Source organism: Panthera onca, chromosome D1, assembly GCF_046562875.1.
Source record: "Panthera onca isolate mPanOnc1 chromosome D1, mPanOnc1 haplotype 2, whole genome shotgun sequence".
NCBI lineage: Eukaryota > Metazoa > Chordata > Mammalia > Carnivora > Felidae > Panthera > Panthera onca.
In genome coordinates, this window is record NC_138348.1 from 98,701,421 (window position 1) to 98,717,806 (window position 16,386).

General features: G+C 47.7%; 1 protein-coding gene across 4 annotated transcripts; it reads right to left on the reverse strand.

The window, feature by feature from the left end:
- Positions 1–4,071: 4,071 nt before the first annotated feature.
- Positions 4,072–15,942, reverse strand: FOXR1 (forkhead box R1). Of its 4 annotated transcripts, none has more exons than XM_060604946.3 (6): positions 15,289–15,942; positions 6,752–6,826; positions 6,395–6,651; positions 5,929–6,155; positions 4,603–4,841; positions 4,072–4,151 (listed from the first exon to the last, which is right to left on the reverse strand). In XM_060604946.3, the coding sequence occupies exons 1-6, from the start codon at positions 15,347–15,349 to the stop codon at positions 4,123–4,125; spliced, it is 888 nt and encodes a 295-aa protein (XP_060460929.1). In that variant the 5' UTR covers positions 15,350–15,942; the 3' UTR covers positions 4,072–4,122. The 4 variants fall into 4 exon arrangements, with proteins under 4 accessions (XP_060460929.1, XP_060460926.2, XP_081646314.1 ...); XM_060604943.2 differs by lacking the exon at positions 15,289–15,942 and adding an exon at positions 14,581–14,846; XM_081790188.1 differs by lacking the exon at positions 15,289–15,942 and adding an exon at positions 7,038–7,229 and having other exon boundaries at positions 4,603–4,763.
- Positions 15,943–16,386: the final 444 nt, after the last annotated feature.

Consider the following 16,386-nt stretch of genomic DNA (forward strand, 5'->3'; position numbering starts at 1 on the left):
ATAAATAAACTTTAAAAAAAGATAAGAAAAAGAATGTGCCACACAAAACTAGCACAGAGTCCCAAATTTCCCTTACATTTGTTACCAGTACTGGTGCATTAACCTGGATGGGCCACCATGTCTGTAGGTGGATATTCAGTTAACTATACATAATTCAGGCCCAGAAAGTAGCCAGACTCCCCTTCAGATCTTGACTTCCTCTTTGAGCTCCCCTTTAGATTCAGGGCTCTGACAGATGTGACTCATTTTGAAGACCCCACAACACTCGATTCCTTGACCTCCCATCATTTCCCTGGGAGGGTCCATCCTGAATCTTGTCTGCCCCAAATTGCTCCTTCTCTGAATTCAAATTCTGCAGTTATATCCCGACCACCATCTTCCATTCTTGAAGATGAGCGCTCTAATCAGTTCACTCAGAAAACTATTCAGTATCTACCAGCGACTTTGGTCTAGGTTTTCAAAGTGTGGCCTCCGGGTCAGCAACAGTAGAGCCTGTCAGCTTGTTAGAAATGAAAATTCTTGGGCCCATCACAGATGTACTGAATCAGAAACTCTGGAGCGGGGCCCAGAAAGCTTCAGTTGAATGAGTCCTTCAGGTGATCCCGATGATCAAGCAAGTTTGAAAATTACTGGTCTAGGTCTTCGGTCCTTGGCTTTGCTCTACCCACCGGATCCCAGGACTATTTCTACCATACTTTTATGGCAACCTGTTACTTCACTTGACCTTCCAAAACTTCATTTCATCAAACCCCAAGTGCAGATCAACCCAGTCATCTGTTTTCCTCATTTGTTCCAAAGCTACTTAGTCTACATCGCTTCGACTTCTACCTTCTTAGCCCTCTGCAATTTTGCTTTCGAAGCCGTCTCCCTAAAGTTCTCCACTACCGAGTGTTCATTCAGTTGCCCACCGAACTTGACTTGTGTGAAATGGAACTCAACGTCTTCCACTTCAGAACATCCCCTATTATCATGCTTCCACTGAATACAGCCAAGCTAAAGCCTGGAGTTTGGGGGAGGGTTATCTTGACACTTGCTTTTAGTCAGTCCCCATATCCACCCCACCCAAGTTGTCTTCTTGGGTTTCTGAGATTTCTTTTTATTTTTTGTTATTTTTTTTAATGTTTGAGAGAGAGCGAGAGAGAGAGAGAGCGTGAGTGGAGGAGGGGAAGTAAAAGAGGGAGACACAGAATCTGAAGCAGGCTCCAGGCTGTCAGCACAGAGCCTAAGACAGGGTTTGAACCCACAAACCGTGAGATCATGACCTGAGCCAAGGTCGGATGCTTAACTGCCTGAGCCACCCAGGCACCCCTCTGAGATTTCTTGTATTTATTTATTTTGAAAGAGAGAGAGAGAGAGAGAGAGAGAGAGAGAGAGAATAAATCCCAAGCAGGGTCCATGCTAATAGCCCCAATGCTGGGCTCGATCTTATGAACCGTGAGATCATGACCTGAGCCAAAATCAAGATTCAGGTTGCTTAACTGACTGAGCCAGCCAGGTGCCCCTGGATTTCTGAGATGTTTAAAGCCTGTTCTCTATTTTTTTTTTTTTTTTTTTTTTACTCCTAAGAGCATACCTTGTTTCAATTCCCTTGCTCTCTTACTTGGATTCATACAAAATCTAACTGGTTTCCAAGTGTCTGGTCTATTTCAGCTCCATTTATCCTCTAGACTCTGGTTTTAAGAAAGTCTCTAAAATGACTTTCTGGATAGGGGCACCTGGGTGGCTCAGTGAGTTAAGTGTCAGACTCTTGATTTTGGCTCAGGTCATGATGTCACAGTTCATGGGTTCAAGACCCCATCGGGCTCTGCACGGACAGTGCACCTGCATGTGTCTGTCCTGTCTTTTCCTTGGAACAGGTCACTTTTCCTTCCCACCCCATCGCTGCTCCTCTGTACCTCCCAGCCTCCACCTCTGCCTCAGAGGAGCAGAAGCAGCTACCCGCAGAGCATGGCTGGCTTTGGGTGCTTCTGGACAAGTGCCAGCTATTGTTTTCTAGACCTGGGGAAAGACCCAGGGCTAACTCCTCCTGTGAGAATTTTTCCCTAGCTCTAGACAGAGCTCATTGCTGTTAGGTGTGCTTCCAGAGAATATGGAATCTGCCTGTTAGAGAAGTCACTAGTGGCAAATCATGCATTTTTTTTAATGTTTATTTTTGAGAGACAGACAGACAGACAGGGTGCAAATGGGGGAGGGGCAGAGAAAGAAGGAGACACAGAATCCAAAGCAGGCTCCAGGCTCTGAGCTGTCAGCACAGAGCCTGATGCAGGGCTCGAACTCATGAACCGTGAGGTCATGACCTGAGCCAAAGCTGGCCACTTAACCAACTGAACCACCCAGGCACCTCACAAATAATGCATTCTTACTGCCTAACAGGCCCCACGCTAGGCTTTGGGGGGGTAGACATAAACATGATTTATTCCATTGTCCTCACTGGTTACCAGTGTCACTGTGGGTGAGCACCTCTGGGCAGGGACTCTATTTTATATGTTGCTTGGTTCAGTGGTTCTCTATCCCATCAGCCTTAACACCCGAGGAACAGAGCAGACATTTTGTAGACTGTCTTTACCACCTTGGAATGAATCTTACTAATAACTGACCTACACATGCGATTTTGAAAAGATCAATATAACACTTTAACTGCAATAGAACAGAAAAATAAAGGGAAATTGTATTTCAATGGATAAACTGTATTTGAAAAGGAGATAGTTGGAAATTTGTACATACTTACAGTGAAGAGCTCAGATTTAAGAGCTGACAGTCATACGACTATTGACAATACTTTGTCTTTATATCGGCTGCCTGGATGTAATAAAGATTTGTTTATACATGCAGAATCCCCGTGAGTGCAGCAGACACAAACACAATCTGATACAGGCATGTGGTATTGGTGACTTAAATACCAGAGCAGCTTTGCTGTCAGTGAAGTGATTTTCTGAAATGGCAAACAACTCTTGGTCAACTTCCAAACCAAAAAAAGCACAATCATCCTTCATTTTACATAACAGTTGCATTCCCGGAAACTTCAGTGTATCTTAAAATGGTGCCACAAATACTTTCTGCTTAGGTATAACCCCAGGTCAGCTTCTTGGCTGATCTCATGGCCAATGGCCTGGGGTAGAAGGGTCAGTTCTTCAAGGTCAAAGACTGCCTCCTGCACTGAGGATAGCTGAAGCCCTGGGTTCTGAGGGTGGAGCCCTGTTTCTGTGCAGATCTCCTGGGGGGAGAGGGGAGAGCAGGAGAGGGAATGAGAAAGGTCATTGCAGCCCTGTGGGAAATTCAGTATTGCCTTCAAGCACTGTCTGAATGTCTGGGGTATCCCGATGCGGCTTTAAGCCTCATTCCTCTCTCACTCACTCGGGCATCTCCGTACTCCCCTCGGACCCAAGGCTGGCATCTGGCCCTGCCCTGGACACCGCCCCTGCCGCCAGGAAATCCACAGCGCCCAGCTGGGATCCGAAGTCTCTAAGGACTCCTAATCCAACCAGTGCTGTGGCCTCTGCGGAGCCATGGTGGAGACAAACAGCACGGGGAGGTACCCCATCTTGCCTCCAACTTCCCACCCCTCACTGCCACCCCTCCCACGCTCAAAACGATTAAATGGGGGTGGGGGATGAGGCTTGAGCCTGACCATCCTTTTCCCAAAGTCTTTCCTCTCGCCCTTCTCACTGCTCCTTCTTGGCCTCCTAGGAGGGTTTGCCTTTCCTTCAACAGCCCTACAAGTGATGTGCTTCCTTCTGCTTCTCTCCACTGTCCCCAGTTGATTACGTCCCCTCTGTGCGCGGGTCGTGCTGCTTTGGGCCTTTGGCAGGGCTGGCCGCTACGAGCTAGCATCTCCCGAGACTATCCTCATAATCCAGAAAAATGGGATTTGCTCCAGGCTCCTGAGCGGGGCTGAGAGTTTTCTTCCTTTGAGGAGAGAAGTGTAGGGGCTCGGCGGCGCGCCAGGCACCTGCCCTATTGCCTCTGGAGCATCCGTCAGCTCGAACGGCATCCCATTTCCAGCCCGAGAGTCGACCTCCACCTCCACCCCCACCCCGTCCCCACCCTCAGAGACCACACACACACCACCAGGCTGCTGCAGGTAACTTTAATAAGGGATGGGCTGACTCCTGCTTCTTGGATTTAAAGGTCAAAGAGGAAGGGCATCACATCTGTAAGAAAAGAAGAGAGTCAACAGAATCTACCTGCCCTTTGCGGCTGCCGTTCCCTCAGCCTGGCCCACCTCGCGGCAGAGGACCTATTTTTCCCCTCAAGGCCCAAATGCCACCCGGTCTCCGGAAAAAGAAATGAAACCTCTGCACGTCGCCGCTCATACCGTGCGTCTCTCGCTGCGCCGCCACCCTTTCCCTAGGCTGCCGGGCCGTGAGGCCAGCTGCACCTCAGCTGTTCCTCCGTCAACCCCCTGGACCTCAAGTACATGCCTGGGTGGCTGGGGTCCCACCGGGGCAGGCCCAGGGTCTCGGACCACCGCTATCCCCTCCCCTTCCTACAGAAGGTGTCCCCCGCCCCCACGGTGGGACCCGGTCTCCTTCCCCTCGCGTCAGGATGGTGCGGGGGGGGGGGGGGGTGCCCCTCGGCCCCACGCGTGCCAGGGCCTCACACCTGGCTGGCTCATGCACCGCTGGATGCTCTCCAGCCGACTGGAGGCCAAGGCGCGGGCCTCCTCTGCAAAGCGGCGGCGTCCCTCCTCAGTTAACTTCCAGAGGCAGGAGCGGGGCCGTGTGCCCGCGCCACCCTGCACGCTGGCCGGCACTTTCTCAAAGCTGTCTCGGAAACAGAGATTGTGACGGACGGTATTCTTCCAGCCTTCCGGGGCCGTCCGGAAAAAGGGGAAATGCTGTCTGCGGACAGGGGGGAACGGTGAGGAAAGATACGCTGTCTTCGGGAGACGCCCCGTCTCGAGACGGCTGTCCCCCAGGCGCCAGGAGCCTCGGCCCCTCTGTCAAGGTGGACGGTGGCCTGGAACAGCTCTCTGCTGACGGAGCACGCGGCAAAGCCCGACCCGGTGTGTTGCTTGTGCCAACCCTCATTTTTTTTTTTAATTCTAGAGAGGGCGAGAGAGCGAGCAGGGGACAGGGGCAGAGGGAGAGAGAGAATCCCGAGCAGGTTCCATGCTGAGCATGGAGCCCAACGTGGGGCTTGACCCCCAAGCCCCCGGGATCACGACCTGAGCCGAAATCAAGAGCCAGACGCTCAACTGACTGAGCCACCCGAGGCACCCCGCAAACCCTCGTCTTTTAAACCCAGTTTACTGCTCCCGTTCCGAGACTCATTTTGTCCTGCTTCCCTCTGAGGGCTCATGACTGTGACTTGTGACGTGAACGGACCAGAATCAGGCCAACCCATGCCTGTAAGAGGAATCCTGGTCAAGGAAGGATGCCGCTTGTGGATTAATATTCTGAGACTCTCCTGCTAGAGGGAAAGGGTCTGAGAAACCCCTCACGCTCACGTGTAGGCGACTGTCGAAGCTAAACGCACATCCCTTCTCAGCCGGGTGCCCCCCTGCTCCCCTGGGCGTGCGGGGACCTGTGCCAGGCAGTCTAGCCAAAGGGAAAGCATGTGAGAAACTGCTGGCGGAACCAGATTTTCTACTGGATCATCTTGACAGGGAGGATGGGAGAATTTCTGACCCAGGCGAATTTACGTTTTAAGGGACTAAGACGTAAAACGGTTAGGGTTTTCTAGACGTGAAAGGGGGTGGAGGTGGAGGTCTTCCCTAACGCAGGGTACGTGGACACCCACCTGGGGACAGCGCAGTACCAGTGACTGGGGAAGGAGGCCTGGGAACACACTTATCCTTTCAGACCCAGATGGGGGAACTGAGGCAGCAGCCCAGGGCCAGGGGCAGCTTGGAAGGTGTCAGTCCGAGGGCCCTGACCCCCTCCCGTCCCGTCCTTACAGGGCCCCCCCCCGCCCCGGGGCACCTACCGAGTGAAACTGTAGATCTGTTGCACGTTGAGGCCACAGGGGGCACTGTTTCTTAATGCCAGTGCAATGAGGTGGAAGTAATTGAGAGGGGGCCGGGACCAGAGCCTCCCCTCTTGGCTGCTGGCTTGCCGAAACCTCCGACTTTGGAGGGGGGCCCTTTTGTGAGGGGACGGGAGAGCCACAGAGGAGCTGTCATCCTGGTCCTCAGCCTCCTCCTCTTCTGTGAGCTAGAGGAGCACAGAGTAGGAACTGGTCCTAACCCCACCGCCTCTACTCCAGGGGTGCAGTGGCAGGGAGGGGGAGTGGTAGGGGGCCCTCCTCGGGGCTTCTCCCCAACCCAAGGGCACAGCCTATTTCTGAACCTGTTAACCCTCGGTGGTCCCTAAGGATCCCTCTCTGATCGCATCATCCCTGCACCCTCCCTGCCTACAGCCCAAGTCCAGCCCAGGACCCCAGAAACTCCTACCTCCCAGGTGCTGGGGGAAGAGGCAAACCGCTTCTGAGGGGGAGACTGCTCGCTGGAGGGCGAGGATGGTGGCAGTGACTCCACCGCCGTGGCTTCTGAGCAGCTGGCAAAGTCTTCCTCTTTGGGGGCTGGCTGAGGGGAGGGGAGTGTGCCTGGGAGATCCTCTCCCTTATGAGGTTCTGGGACCTCCAGCTTTCCGGGGGGATACACGATGTTGGGGTTTACCCACATCCACAGGTTGGGCTCAAGAGCTGGGCCTGTGTAGAGAAAAAGGAGACTGTGCGCCACAGCTCACTGGCTTTGGGGTCCGGCCCAGGCCGCGTGACCATGCCAGAGAACCCACTACCCCCTACTCACCATCTTTATCAGAGTTGGGCGTTTTTCCCACAGGTACTCTTGGTGGTTCAACTATTCGAAGTCTATACCTGGCAACTGGCAAAAAGAAAGAAGAGGGTCAAAATGTCCTAGTATTCCCGCTGTGGCCCCAGGGTCCTGGACCATGTGGCTGTGGGCCCTCCCTGGGGCGTTATGACACCATATTCGACTTCTCTGACCTCGTGCCACATACACTGTCCCGGAGCCAATTCATGAATGCCTGTGGCCTCAGCCACTATCTATCAACGTAGGGCTTCCAAATCCGTACCTCCAGCCCAGACTCCTCTGCTTGCCTGTAAGTACCACTGGGCCTTGGAGATCTTTCCTTGCATAACCCGCAGGTACTTCAGACTCCACATTCCTGCAACTAAACTCCACCTTCCTGCTCTCGCTCCTGTATTCGTCTCCGCAAGTGGCACCACCATCTAACCGAAGTGGCTTGGGTCAGGAACGCGGAAGTGTTCTTGCCTTCTCTTTCCCATCCAGCCACACCCAGTCAATCCCCAAGTCCAGCCATAACCCGAATGGTCTGTTTATCTGCTTTTCTCCAACTTAGTCCCCCTGCAGCTGGAGCATCTTCCTAAAATATTAATGCAATCCCGTCACCTTTCTGCTTAAACACTTTTGATGGCTTTCTATGACCCTTGGGCCAAACTGAAGTTTACTGGGACAGTCTGCAAGGCCCTGGCTCCTCATCAGTGTTGGGTCATTCCTCCCAGGCTCTCCAGGTCTCCAACAGACCACACTCTAGATCCCGGGCCTCCCCACAAACTATTGTGTCTTTGCCAGATACACTCTTCTCTCTTCCCGCTGCCCTAGTTAATTGCTATTCACTCATCATGTCTCTGTTGAAACATCTTTCTAAAGCAGGCCTTCTCTGCCTGTCCAAACACTTCCCTAACACACATTTTATCCTAATTACTTTGCTTAGAGCCAATCACCAGGACTGTCTTTTTCACTGCCTGGCACATGGGAGGAGCTCAGCTTAACCTGGAGGAGCTCAGCTTAACTGGATGAATGAATACGTGGTGGGCTAAGAGTAAATCATATGTTTTCACTCATATGTGGATCTGGAGAAACTTAACGGAAGACCATGGGGGAGGGGAGGGGGAAAAAATAGTTATAAACGGAGGGAGGCAAACCACAAGCGACTCTTAAATACAGAGAACAATCTGAGGGTTGATGGGGGGCTGGGGGAGACGGGAAAATGGGTGATGGGCATTGAGGAGGGCGCTTGTTGGGATGAGCACTGGGTGTTGTATGTAAGTGAAAAACCAGGGGAATCTACACCCAAAACCAAGAGCACACTTTACACACTGTATGTTCGCCAATTTGACAATAAATTATATTTAAAAAATTATAAAATCATTTGTGAAAATTAAAAAAATATCTGCATGATAATGTTCAGAGCAGCTTTAATCGTATTAGCCAAAAACCAGAAGTGACCCAGATGTCCTCCAGTGGGTGAACTGTAAACAAACTGTGGTCCCTCTGTACCATGAAATACTAAAAAATAAAAAGGAACAGTTAAAAAAAAAAAAAAGAAAAAGAGTAAATCGAGTGTATATTAGAGCTATCTGCTTGGCCCTATGCTGGCTCCTTGGGGGTTAGTGGCAACTATTTCCACCTCACCCGCCCCCCTCCAAAAGGACTCCTTGGGTGTCATCATACTGCAGCTGAATCTAGGTTTTTGTCTGGAAAATGATGATATATTTATTAGAGAGCTCAGTAATTAGAAAGAATGCCCATTACATTAATAATAATGTCCAACATAGTATTGAAAAGAGGAAAAAGTAGAAAGAGATGTAAAGTCAGAAAGAAACAGATATAAAGTCAGAAAGAAAAAGGCAAAACTAGCATTATTTATAGAAGAAAATGTTAAGACAGAAACCATACAAAATCAATAGACAAATTATCAGAACCGACAAGAGCCTAGAAAGTTTCTGGATATAAGAACAAATACTAATCGCTGTTCCTCCATAGCTGCATGAAGAAACTGGAAAAAATAAAAAAAAATTGTTTTAATTAAATTTAATTTATTTATTTTTATATTTACATCCAAATTAGTTAGCATATAGTGCAACAATGATTTCAGGAGCAGATTCCTTAGTGCCCCTTACCCTTTTAGCCCATCCCCCCTCCCACACCCCCTCCAGCAACCCTCTGTTCTCCGTATTTAAGAATCTCTTATGTTTTGTCCCCCTCCCTGTTTTTATATTATTTTTGCTTCCCTTCCCTTATGTTCATCTGTTTTGTCTCTTAAAGTCCTCATATGAGTAAAGTCATGATATTTGTCTTTCCCTGACTAATTTCACTTAGCGTAATACCCTCCAGCAGTTCCATCCAGGTAGTTGCAAATGGCAAGATTTCATTCTTTTTGATTGCTGAGTAATACTCCATTGTGTGTGTGTATGTATGTGTGTGTGTATATATATATATATACACACACACCACATCTTCTTTATCCTTTCATCTATTGATGGACATTTGGCTATTGTTGATAGTGCTGCTATAAACATTGGGGTGCATATGTCCCTTCGAAACAGCACACCTGTATCCCTTGGATAAATACTTACTAGTGCCATTGCTGGGTCGTAGAGTAGTTCTATTTTTAGTTTTTTGAGGAACCTCCATACTGTTTTCTAGAGTGGCTGCACCAGCTTGCATTCCCATATAAAAAATTTTTTTTAAAGAAGGTACTGTTTGTACACTGAAAACTATAGAAAGCTTATGAAAGAAATGGAAGAAGACACACACACACACACACACGCACACAAAGAAAAAATATCCCATACTCCTGGATACGAAGAACAAATATTGTTAAAATGTCAATACTACCCACAGCAATCTATACATTGAATGCAATACCTATCAAAATAACACCAGCATTCTTCACAGAACTAGAGCAAACAATCCTAAAATTTGTATGGGACCAGAAAAGACCCCAAATAGTCAAAGCAATCTTGAAAAAGAAAACCAAAGCAGGAAGCATCACAATCCCAGACTTCAAGCTGTATTACGAAGCTGTAATCATCAAGACAGTATGGTACTAGCACAAAAACAGACACTCAGATCAATGGAATAGAGAACCCAGAAATGGACCCACAAACGTATGGCCAACTGATCTTTGACAAAGCAGGAAAGAATATCCAATGGAATAAAGACAGTCTCTTCAGCAAGTGGTGCTGGGAAAACTGGACAGCGACATGCAGAGAAATGAACCTGGACCACTTTCTTACACCAGACACAAAAACAAACTCAAAATGGATGAAAGACCTAAATGTAAGAGAGGAAGCCATCAAAATCCTCGAGGAGAAAGCAGGCAAAAACCTCTTTGGCCTTGGCCACAGCAGCTTCTTGCTCAGCCCATCTCCAGAGGCAAGGGAAACAAAAGCAAAAATGAATATTGGGACCTCATCAAAATAAAAAGCTTCTGCACAGCTAAGGAAACCATCAGCAAAACTAAAAGGTAACCGATAGAATGGGAGAAGGTATTTGCAAACGACATATCAGATAAAGGGTTAGTATCCTAAATCTGTAAAGAACTTATCAAACTCAACACCTAAAAAACAAATCATCCAGTGAAGAAATGGGCAAAAGACATGAATAGACACTTCTCCAAAGAAGACATCCAGATGGCCAACCGACACGTGAAAAAAATGCTCAATATCACTCATCATCAGGGAAATACAAATCGAAACCACAATGAGATACCACCTCACACCTGTCAGAATGTCTCACATGAACAACTCAGGCAACAACAGATGTTGGCGAGGACGGAGAAAGAGGATCTCTTTTGCACTGGTGGTGGGAATGCAAGCTGGTGCAGCCACCCTGGAAAACAGTATGGAGGTTCCTCAAAAAATTAAAAATAGAACTATCCAAGACCCAGAAATTGCACTACTAAGCATTTATCCAAGGGATACGGGTGTGCTGTTTTGAAGGGACACATGCACCCCAATGTTTATAGCAACACTATCAATAGCCAAAGTATGGAAAGAGCCCAAATGTCCATCAATGGATGAATGGATAAAAACGTGGTGTGTATATATATATATATATATATATATATATACATATATATATACACACACACACACACACACACACACACACACATACACACAATGGAGTATTACTCAGAAATCAAAAAGAATGAATTCTTGCCATTTGCAACCAGATGGATGGAACTAGAGGGTATTATGCTAAGCGAAATTAGTCAGAGAAAGACAAATATCATATGACTTTACTCATATGAGGACTTTAAGAGACAAAACAGATGAACATAAGGGAAGGGAAGCAAAAATAATATAAAAACAGGGAAGGGGACAAAACATAAGAGATTCTTAAATATGGAGAACAGAGAGTTACTGGAGGTGTTGTGGGAGGGGAGATGGGCTAAATGGGTAGGGGCACTAAGGAATCTGCTCCTGAAATCATCGTTGCACTACATGCTAACTAACTTGGATGTAAATTTAAAAAATAAATTAAGTTTTTTAAAAAAGGTACTGTTTGCAGTAGCAACCAAAAGTATAAAGTAATCAGGAGTTAACCCATCAAAGAACGAACTAGACCTTCATGGGAAGAAGATGCAGTCACTATTTAAGGACATGAAAGCCTTGAATAAATGAAGACATAATACGTATTAAAAGATACCAATTACCCTCAAATTAATCTATACATTTTATGTAAATATGATACATAAAAATTAAAATGTTCTGCAGAGTAAAACCACGAACAACAAAAAAATCAATAGACAACAAAAAAAGCCAGAAAAGAACATTTCAACTCCTGAAGTTCTCAGCTCTCTACCAATCTTTCACTTACTGACTTGCAGAAGCTAACACAAACCTATAAGTGGGCAAAAGACACGAATCAGTATTCATAAGGAAGGGATACCTGAATTACTAACAAGATGTTCTTGGCCATACTAGTAACAAGAACACAATAAAATAATGAGATAACACTTTACATCATACTGACAAGTATGAAAACAGGTAATCCCAAGTGTTGGCAAAGATGCAGGGAACTAGAAGAGAATCCTTTCTCAGACTCCAGATCTGAACAGCAGCTGGTGCTATCACAGTGAAGGGCTGATTCAAGACACCAAGGTCTACTCCTGCGTGTGTCTATTCAAGTCAGTAGGGGAACTTATATGCTAATCTTCTCTGGTACGATCAGTTGGGTGTAGACATTGATTAACTGATTTCACAAACAAATTAAAAATCTTAAGTTTATTTATTTGAGAGAGAGAGAGAGAGAGCAAGTGGGGTAGGGGGAGAGAGAGAGAGGAGAGTGAGAGAATCCCAAGCAGGCTCTGCACTGTCAGCACCGAGCTCATGCAGGGCTCGAACTCACAAACTGTGAGATCATGACCCGAGGCAAAATAAAAAATCGGCCGCTTCACAGACTGAGCCACCCAGGTGCCCCGATTTAATAAACAAATTAAAAAAAACATACTTCACCTATCTTTCCAGCTAACTCTCCCCACTCCAACTATCCTTGGATACCATGATATCACCAATCCGTTGGTCTATGGCTTTGGAGTACTCTTTGGTAGAGCTGGCTTTAATCGGGGTGGTGGTTTGGCCAAGCGAGTGCTCCAAAGCCAGAGAGGGTCAAAGGAATCGATGGAGAGCATGTTTGACCACGGGATTACAGGTTGGTTAAAGAAGGAAAAACACCCAGGGCTCGAGAGCAGAAAAAAAAAGGGTGACATCAACAGGTTGGTGATCTCAGGGAGATCAGAGCATAGTGGCTCTGTTTCCCTCCCTCCCTCCCTGGCACAGATGCTCTTGAGCCTTCTCAGGGATAATGTTCCAACCAACCACTCCTCTATTTCCTGTTATTTGTGTGTGTGTGTATTTACTGGTGGATCATTCTTATTAGCATTCAAATATGATGTTAATTCTCTCATCTTATTGAGAAGACCTTTTGCCCTGGTTTTCTGTGCCAGGCCACTGCCCTATGTTTTTGCTTTCTTTTGAGGAAGAACTCCTCAAAAGAACTACCTGTTCTTTCGGACCCCACTTCCCCTCCTTCCACCCTTAAGCCCTTGCCAATCAGGCTTTCGTCTCCACCGCCCCACCATCATCATGGTCACCAATGACGTCTGCTTTGCTAAACCAAATTGTCCGTGTACCTCCCACCTGACCTCACAGGGGCAGTCCTCTCATCTGACCAGTCCTTCCATGACACACTTTTTTCACTTGTTTCCAGGAAACCACGGTTTCTTGGTTTTGATTCTCAATGGTCCTTTCCTTAGTTTGGGCTGGTTATCTCTCTTCTCTCCGGTATCTTTACAATGGAATGTCCCCAGGGCTCATGTTTGGTCCTTCTCTCTCTTCTCGCTTCTCATCCTTTAAACGCCACCCACATACCAAAGACTCTCAAAATAAACCTCTCTCCAGTACTCCAGACTTACACATCTACCTGCTCACTCAACATTTTTGCTTGGAAATCTAAAAAGTATCCTCAAACTCAGCAGGTCCCGAACAGAATTCCTGATCTTTCTCTCTGTCCGACCAGAAGCTTCCCCCATCTCAGTACTCCATCCTTTCACCGGATCAGCCAAAAACTTTGGAGGAGTCATCCTCTCTCCTTCATACACTCCACATCCGATCCATCAGCCAACCCAGCAGGTTCTGCCTTCTCTGCCACCACCCTAAGGGTCCAGCCTACCACCATCTCTGGTCTGGATTACAGTAGTGGCCTTCTAGTCTGCTGGCTTCTTCTACGTTTACAACGTACCCTCAACACAGCAGCCAAAGCGATCTTTTCAAAGTATAGATCACGCAGGATTGGGTTACCTAACTTGCAGAGCCCAGTGCAAAGTGAAAATGAGGGGTTCCTTGTTCTAAAATGAAAATTATCTCAAGTTAGAAATTATCCTCCTATATATCCTACAGAAATTATCCTCCTATATATCCTATAATAGATAGAAACTATTCCTCCAGCAGAGGAAGCAACTACATGGGTCACACACTTGGGGAGCCTGAATCATGGCACTCCACTGCTCAAAACCTTTCAACCTCAAAGTCAACCCCAAAGTCCTTAGAGTGGAAGATGGGCTTGTCCTGATCTCTGCTCCACATGCTCTGAACTTCCCTCCGTATTTCCTTTCATCCAGCTTCACTGGCCTCTTTCCCGCGCCTCCAGCACTCCAGACATATTCCTTCCTTAGGACTTTCGCCCTGGCTATTTCTTCTGCCTGGTAAATTTTTCCTCTAAATACCCTTCAACTCTCTGCTCCAAGGTTATGTTCCCAAGGAAGCCCAACCTGACGACCCTATTTAAAACCGTGGCTGTCACCACCTCCCCACATTCCTGAGCCCTCTTACTGTATCCTTTCTCCCCCATCTCAGTTATCACCTCATACTATAGATATATTTTTTATGTGGATTGTCTGCCCCCGGTGGAACGTAGGCTCCATGTATATTGTCTGTTCTGTTCATTATGTACCACGGGTGTCTAGAACATTGCCTAGCAAATTACAAGTGCTCAATAAATATTTGTTAATCAACGAAGATACAGGAATTCCTTAGCATTACTTATGGTGGCAGAGAGCTGGAGGCGATCCCGGTCTCCATCAGCAAGGTCCATGCAAAAGGTAGTATATGCAGATAACAGAATACCACCCAGCCATCAGAAATAATGAACCAGACCTTCACGTAGCAACCCGAGTAGCTCTCAAAAACAATGCGAGGAGGCACAAAAAAGCAATGAGCATTAAGTAAATGAAGGTCATCTATAAACATAAAATAACGTTAAATCGTTTTCAAAGATAAACCTATCTAAAGACATTAACTCACTTAGGGTAGTTACAAGGGAGTGTGCGAGGTGATGGAAGGCAGGGTAGGGGTGGAGGTGAGTGCACTGAAGTGGGGGTAAGGGGTTAATCCAAGGACCTTGCCTGACCAGATGGCAATAATATACCACGACCGACCGTAGGAGGGGATCGTCTTTGCCTCTGCCTTTGAGGTCCAAAGAAAAAAATCATTTTTTTAAAAGACCATAACGGTCAACCATCCGTTCGGCAAAAATCGAGCACCTCTAGGTGTCAGCCAATGTACTAACGGGGGTGGGGGTGGGGGTACAGCCTCGAACAAAACCGGTAACATTTTAAAAACAGAACGAGTAAAATGTTCGTGGCGCGCCAAATGGCGGTAGGCACCATGGGAAAAGGGCCGAGGTGAGGCCTAGAAGGTTCTGGGACGCAGCGGACGGTGGGGGTGGAGGTGGCAGGCGGTGTGCTGTGGCGGGACCCACTTCCTGGGGGCTCTGGGTCGAGGCCAGCGTCGCCATGGCCCCGGTGGGGGTGGGGCACGGAGGGGCTCCCGCTCGGCCGCGGTGGGGGGAGGGGGGGCGCGGATCCCGAAACCGCACTCGGGCGCCCAGCTAGTCCGCGGGGCCGAAGGTGGGGGGTGGGCTGGGGGCCAAGGGGCCGGGAGCCCCGCGAACACCCCACCCGGGCGCCCACCACGCCCCTCCCCCACGCCTCCCGCCCCCCACGCACTCACGGTTCTGCTCGGCCAGGGGCAGGTGCGCCGTGGTGAAGGCCAGGAACGACTCGTTGCCCATGTCCCAGTCCAGCAAGCCCGGAACCTGGCCATGGAGGCTGGCCCAGAGGTCGAGGTGCTGGAGTTTCAGGTCCACCTTCAGGGAGAGGAGAGGTCGCCCGGCAGGGGGTGGGAGAGTCCGGGGCTGAAGGCCTCGCACCACTTCCTCACTTCCACGGGCTCGATCTGGTTAGTTGGCGCCCGCTCAGGTGTGGAGAGTCCCCAATTTGACGCCTTTAATCGCCTCTGGCCTCCACCCGGTACTCCTGCGACGTGTCTCCTCAACCCCCTACGCTTTCATTTGGGGGCTTGGGGACCCTGGGGGTCCAGAAGGGAGGGATCCCAGGCTCTCCTCCCGCTCTGCATTTGCACAAAGCTCTTCCTGTGTTTAGTAAGTTTCTCTACCACTTAAGAATGATCCCGTGATAGTATTAATAGCTACTTTCTGATAGATTTTATGGCTTATCGAAGATCTCATCCGTAGCACCTATGGCGATAGGATTGGAGGGTGGTTTGTTTTGTTTTGTTTTTTAATTTGGTTTTTAATCATTTCGAATTTACAGAAAAATGCCAAGAATAGTATAAAAAATTCCTGTATGCCTAAATCCTATAATCCACCAATGACACTAATTATCAACATTTTATCACATTACAATTTTTCTTTCCATATAGAAGACATCGTTGTTGTTGTTGTTGTTGTTGTTGTTTCTGAACTCTTTAAGAGCAATTTACAGACAATGCCCCTTTCCTCATAAATACTTCAGCGTGTGTTTCCTAAAAACAGGGATACTGGCCTGTATCACCAGAAATGAGAACATAATCAAAACCAGTAAATTGAACACTGATTCAGTACTTTATTTAACATACAGATTCCATTCAAATTTCACTGATCATCCCAATGATGTCCTTTGTATAATTTTTTTCTCTGGTCTAGGATCGAGTTCAGCATCACGCAGGCATTTCTTCTTCATTGTCTCTTTAGTCCTCTTTTCATGTGAAACAGTTTCTCAGCCTTTTTAGTCATTCATAACATGGACATTTTGGGAAGAGTGTTGGCCA

Excerpts from the sequence above, each read along its gene's own strand:
- FOXR1 (XM_060604944.1), bottom strand. The coding sequence starts at position 7,194 with ATGGTGGTGCCACTTGCGGAGACGAATACAGGAGCGAGAGCAGGAAGG. Across the intron at positions 6,652-6,751 it reads GCCCAACTCTGATAAAGATG|GCCCAGCTCTTGAGCCCAAC; the intron begins GTGAGTAGGGGG and ends TTCTCTACACAG. Across the intron at positions 4,842-5,928 it reads CAGATCTACAGTTTCACTCG|ACAGCATTTCCCCTTTTTCC; the intron begins GTAGGTGCCCCG and ends CCCTGTCCGCAG.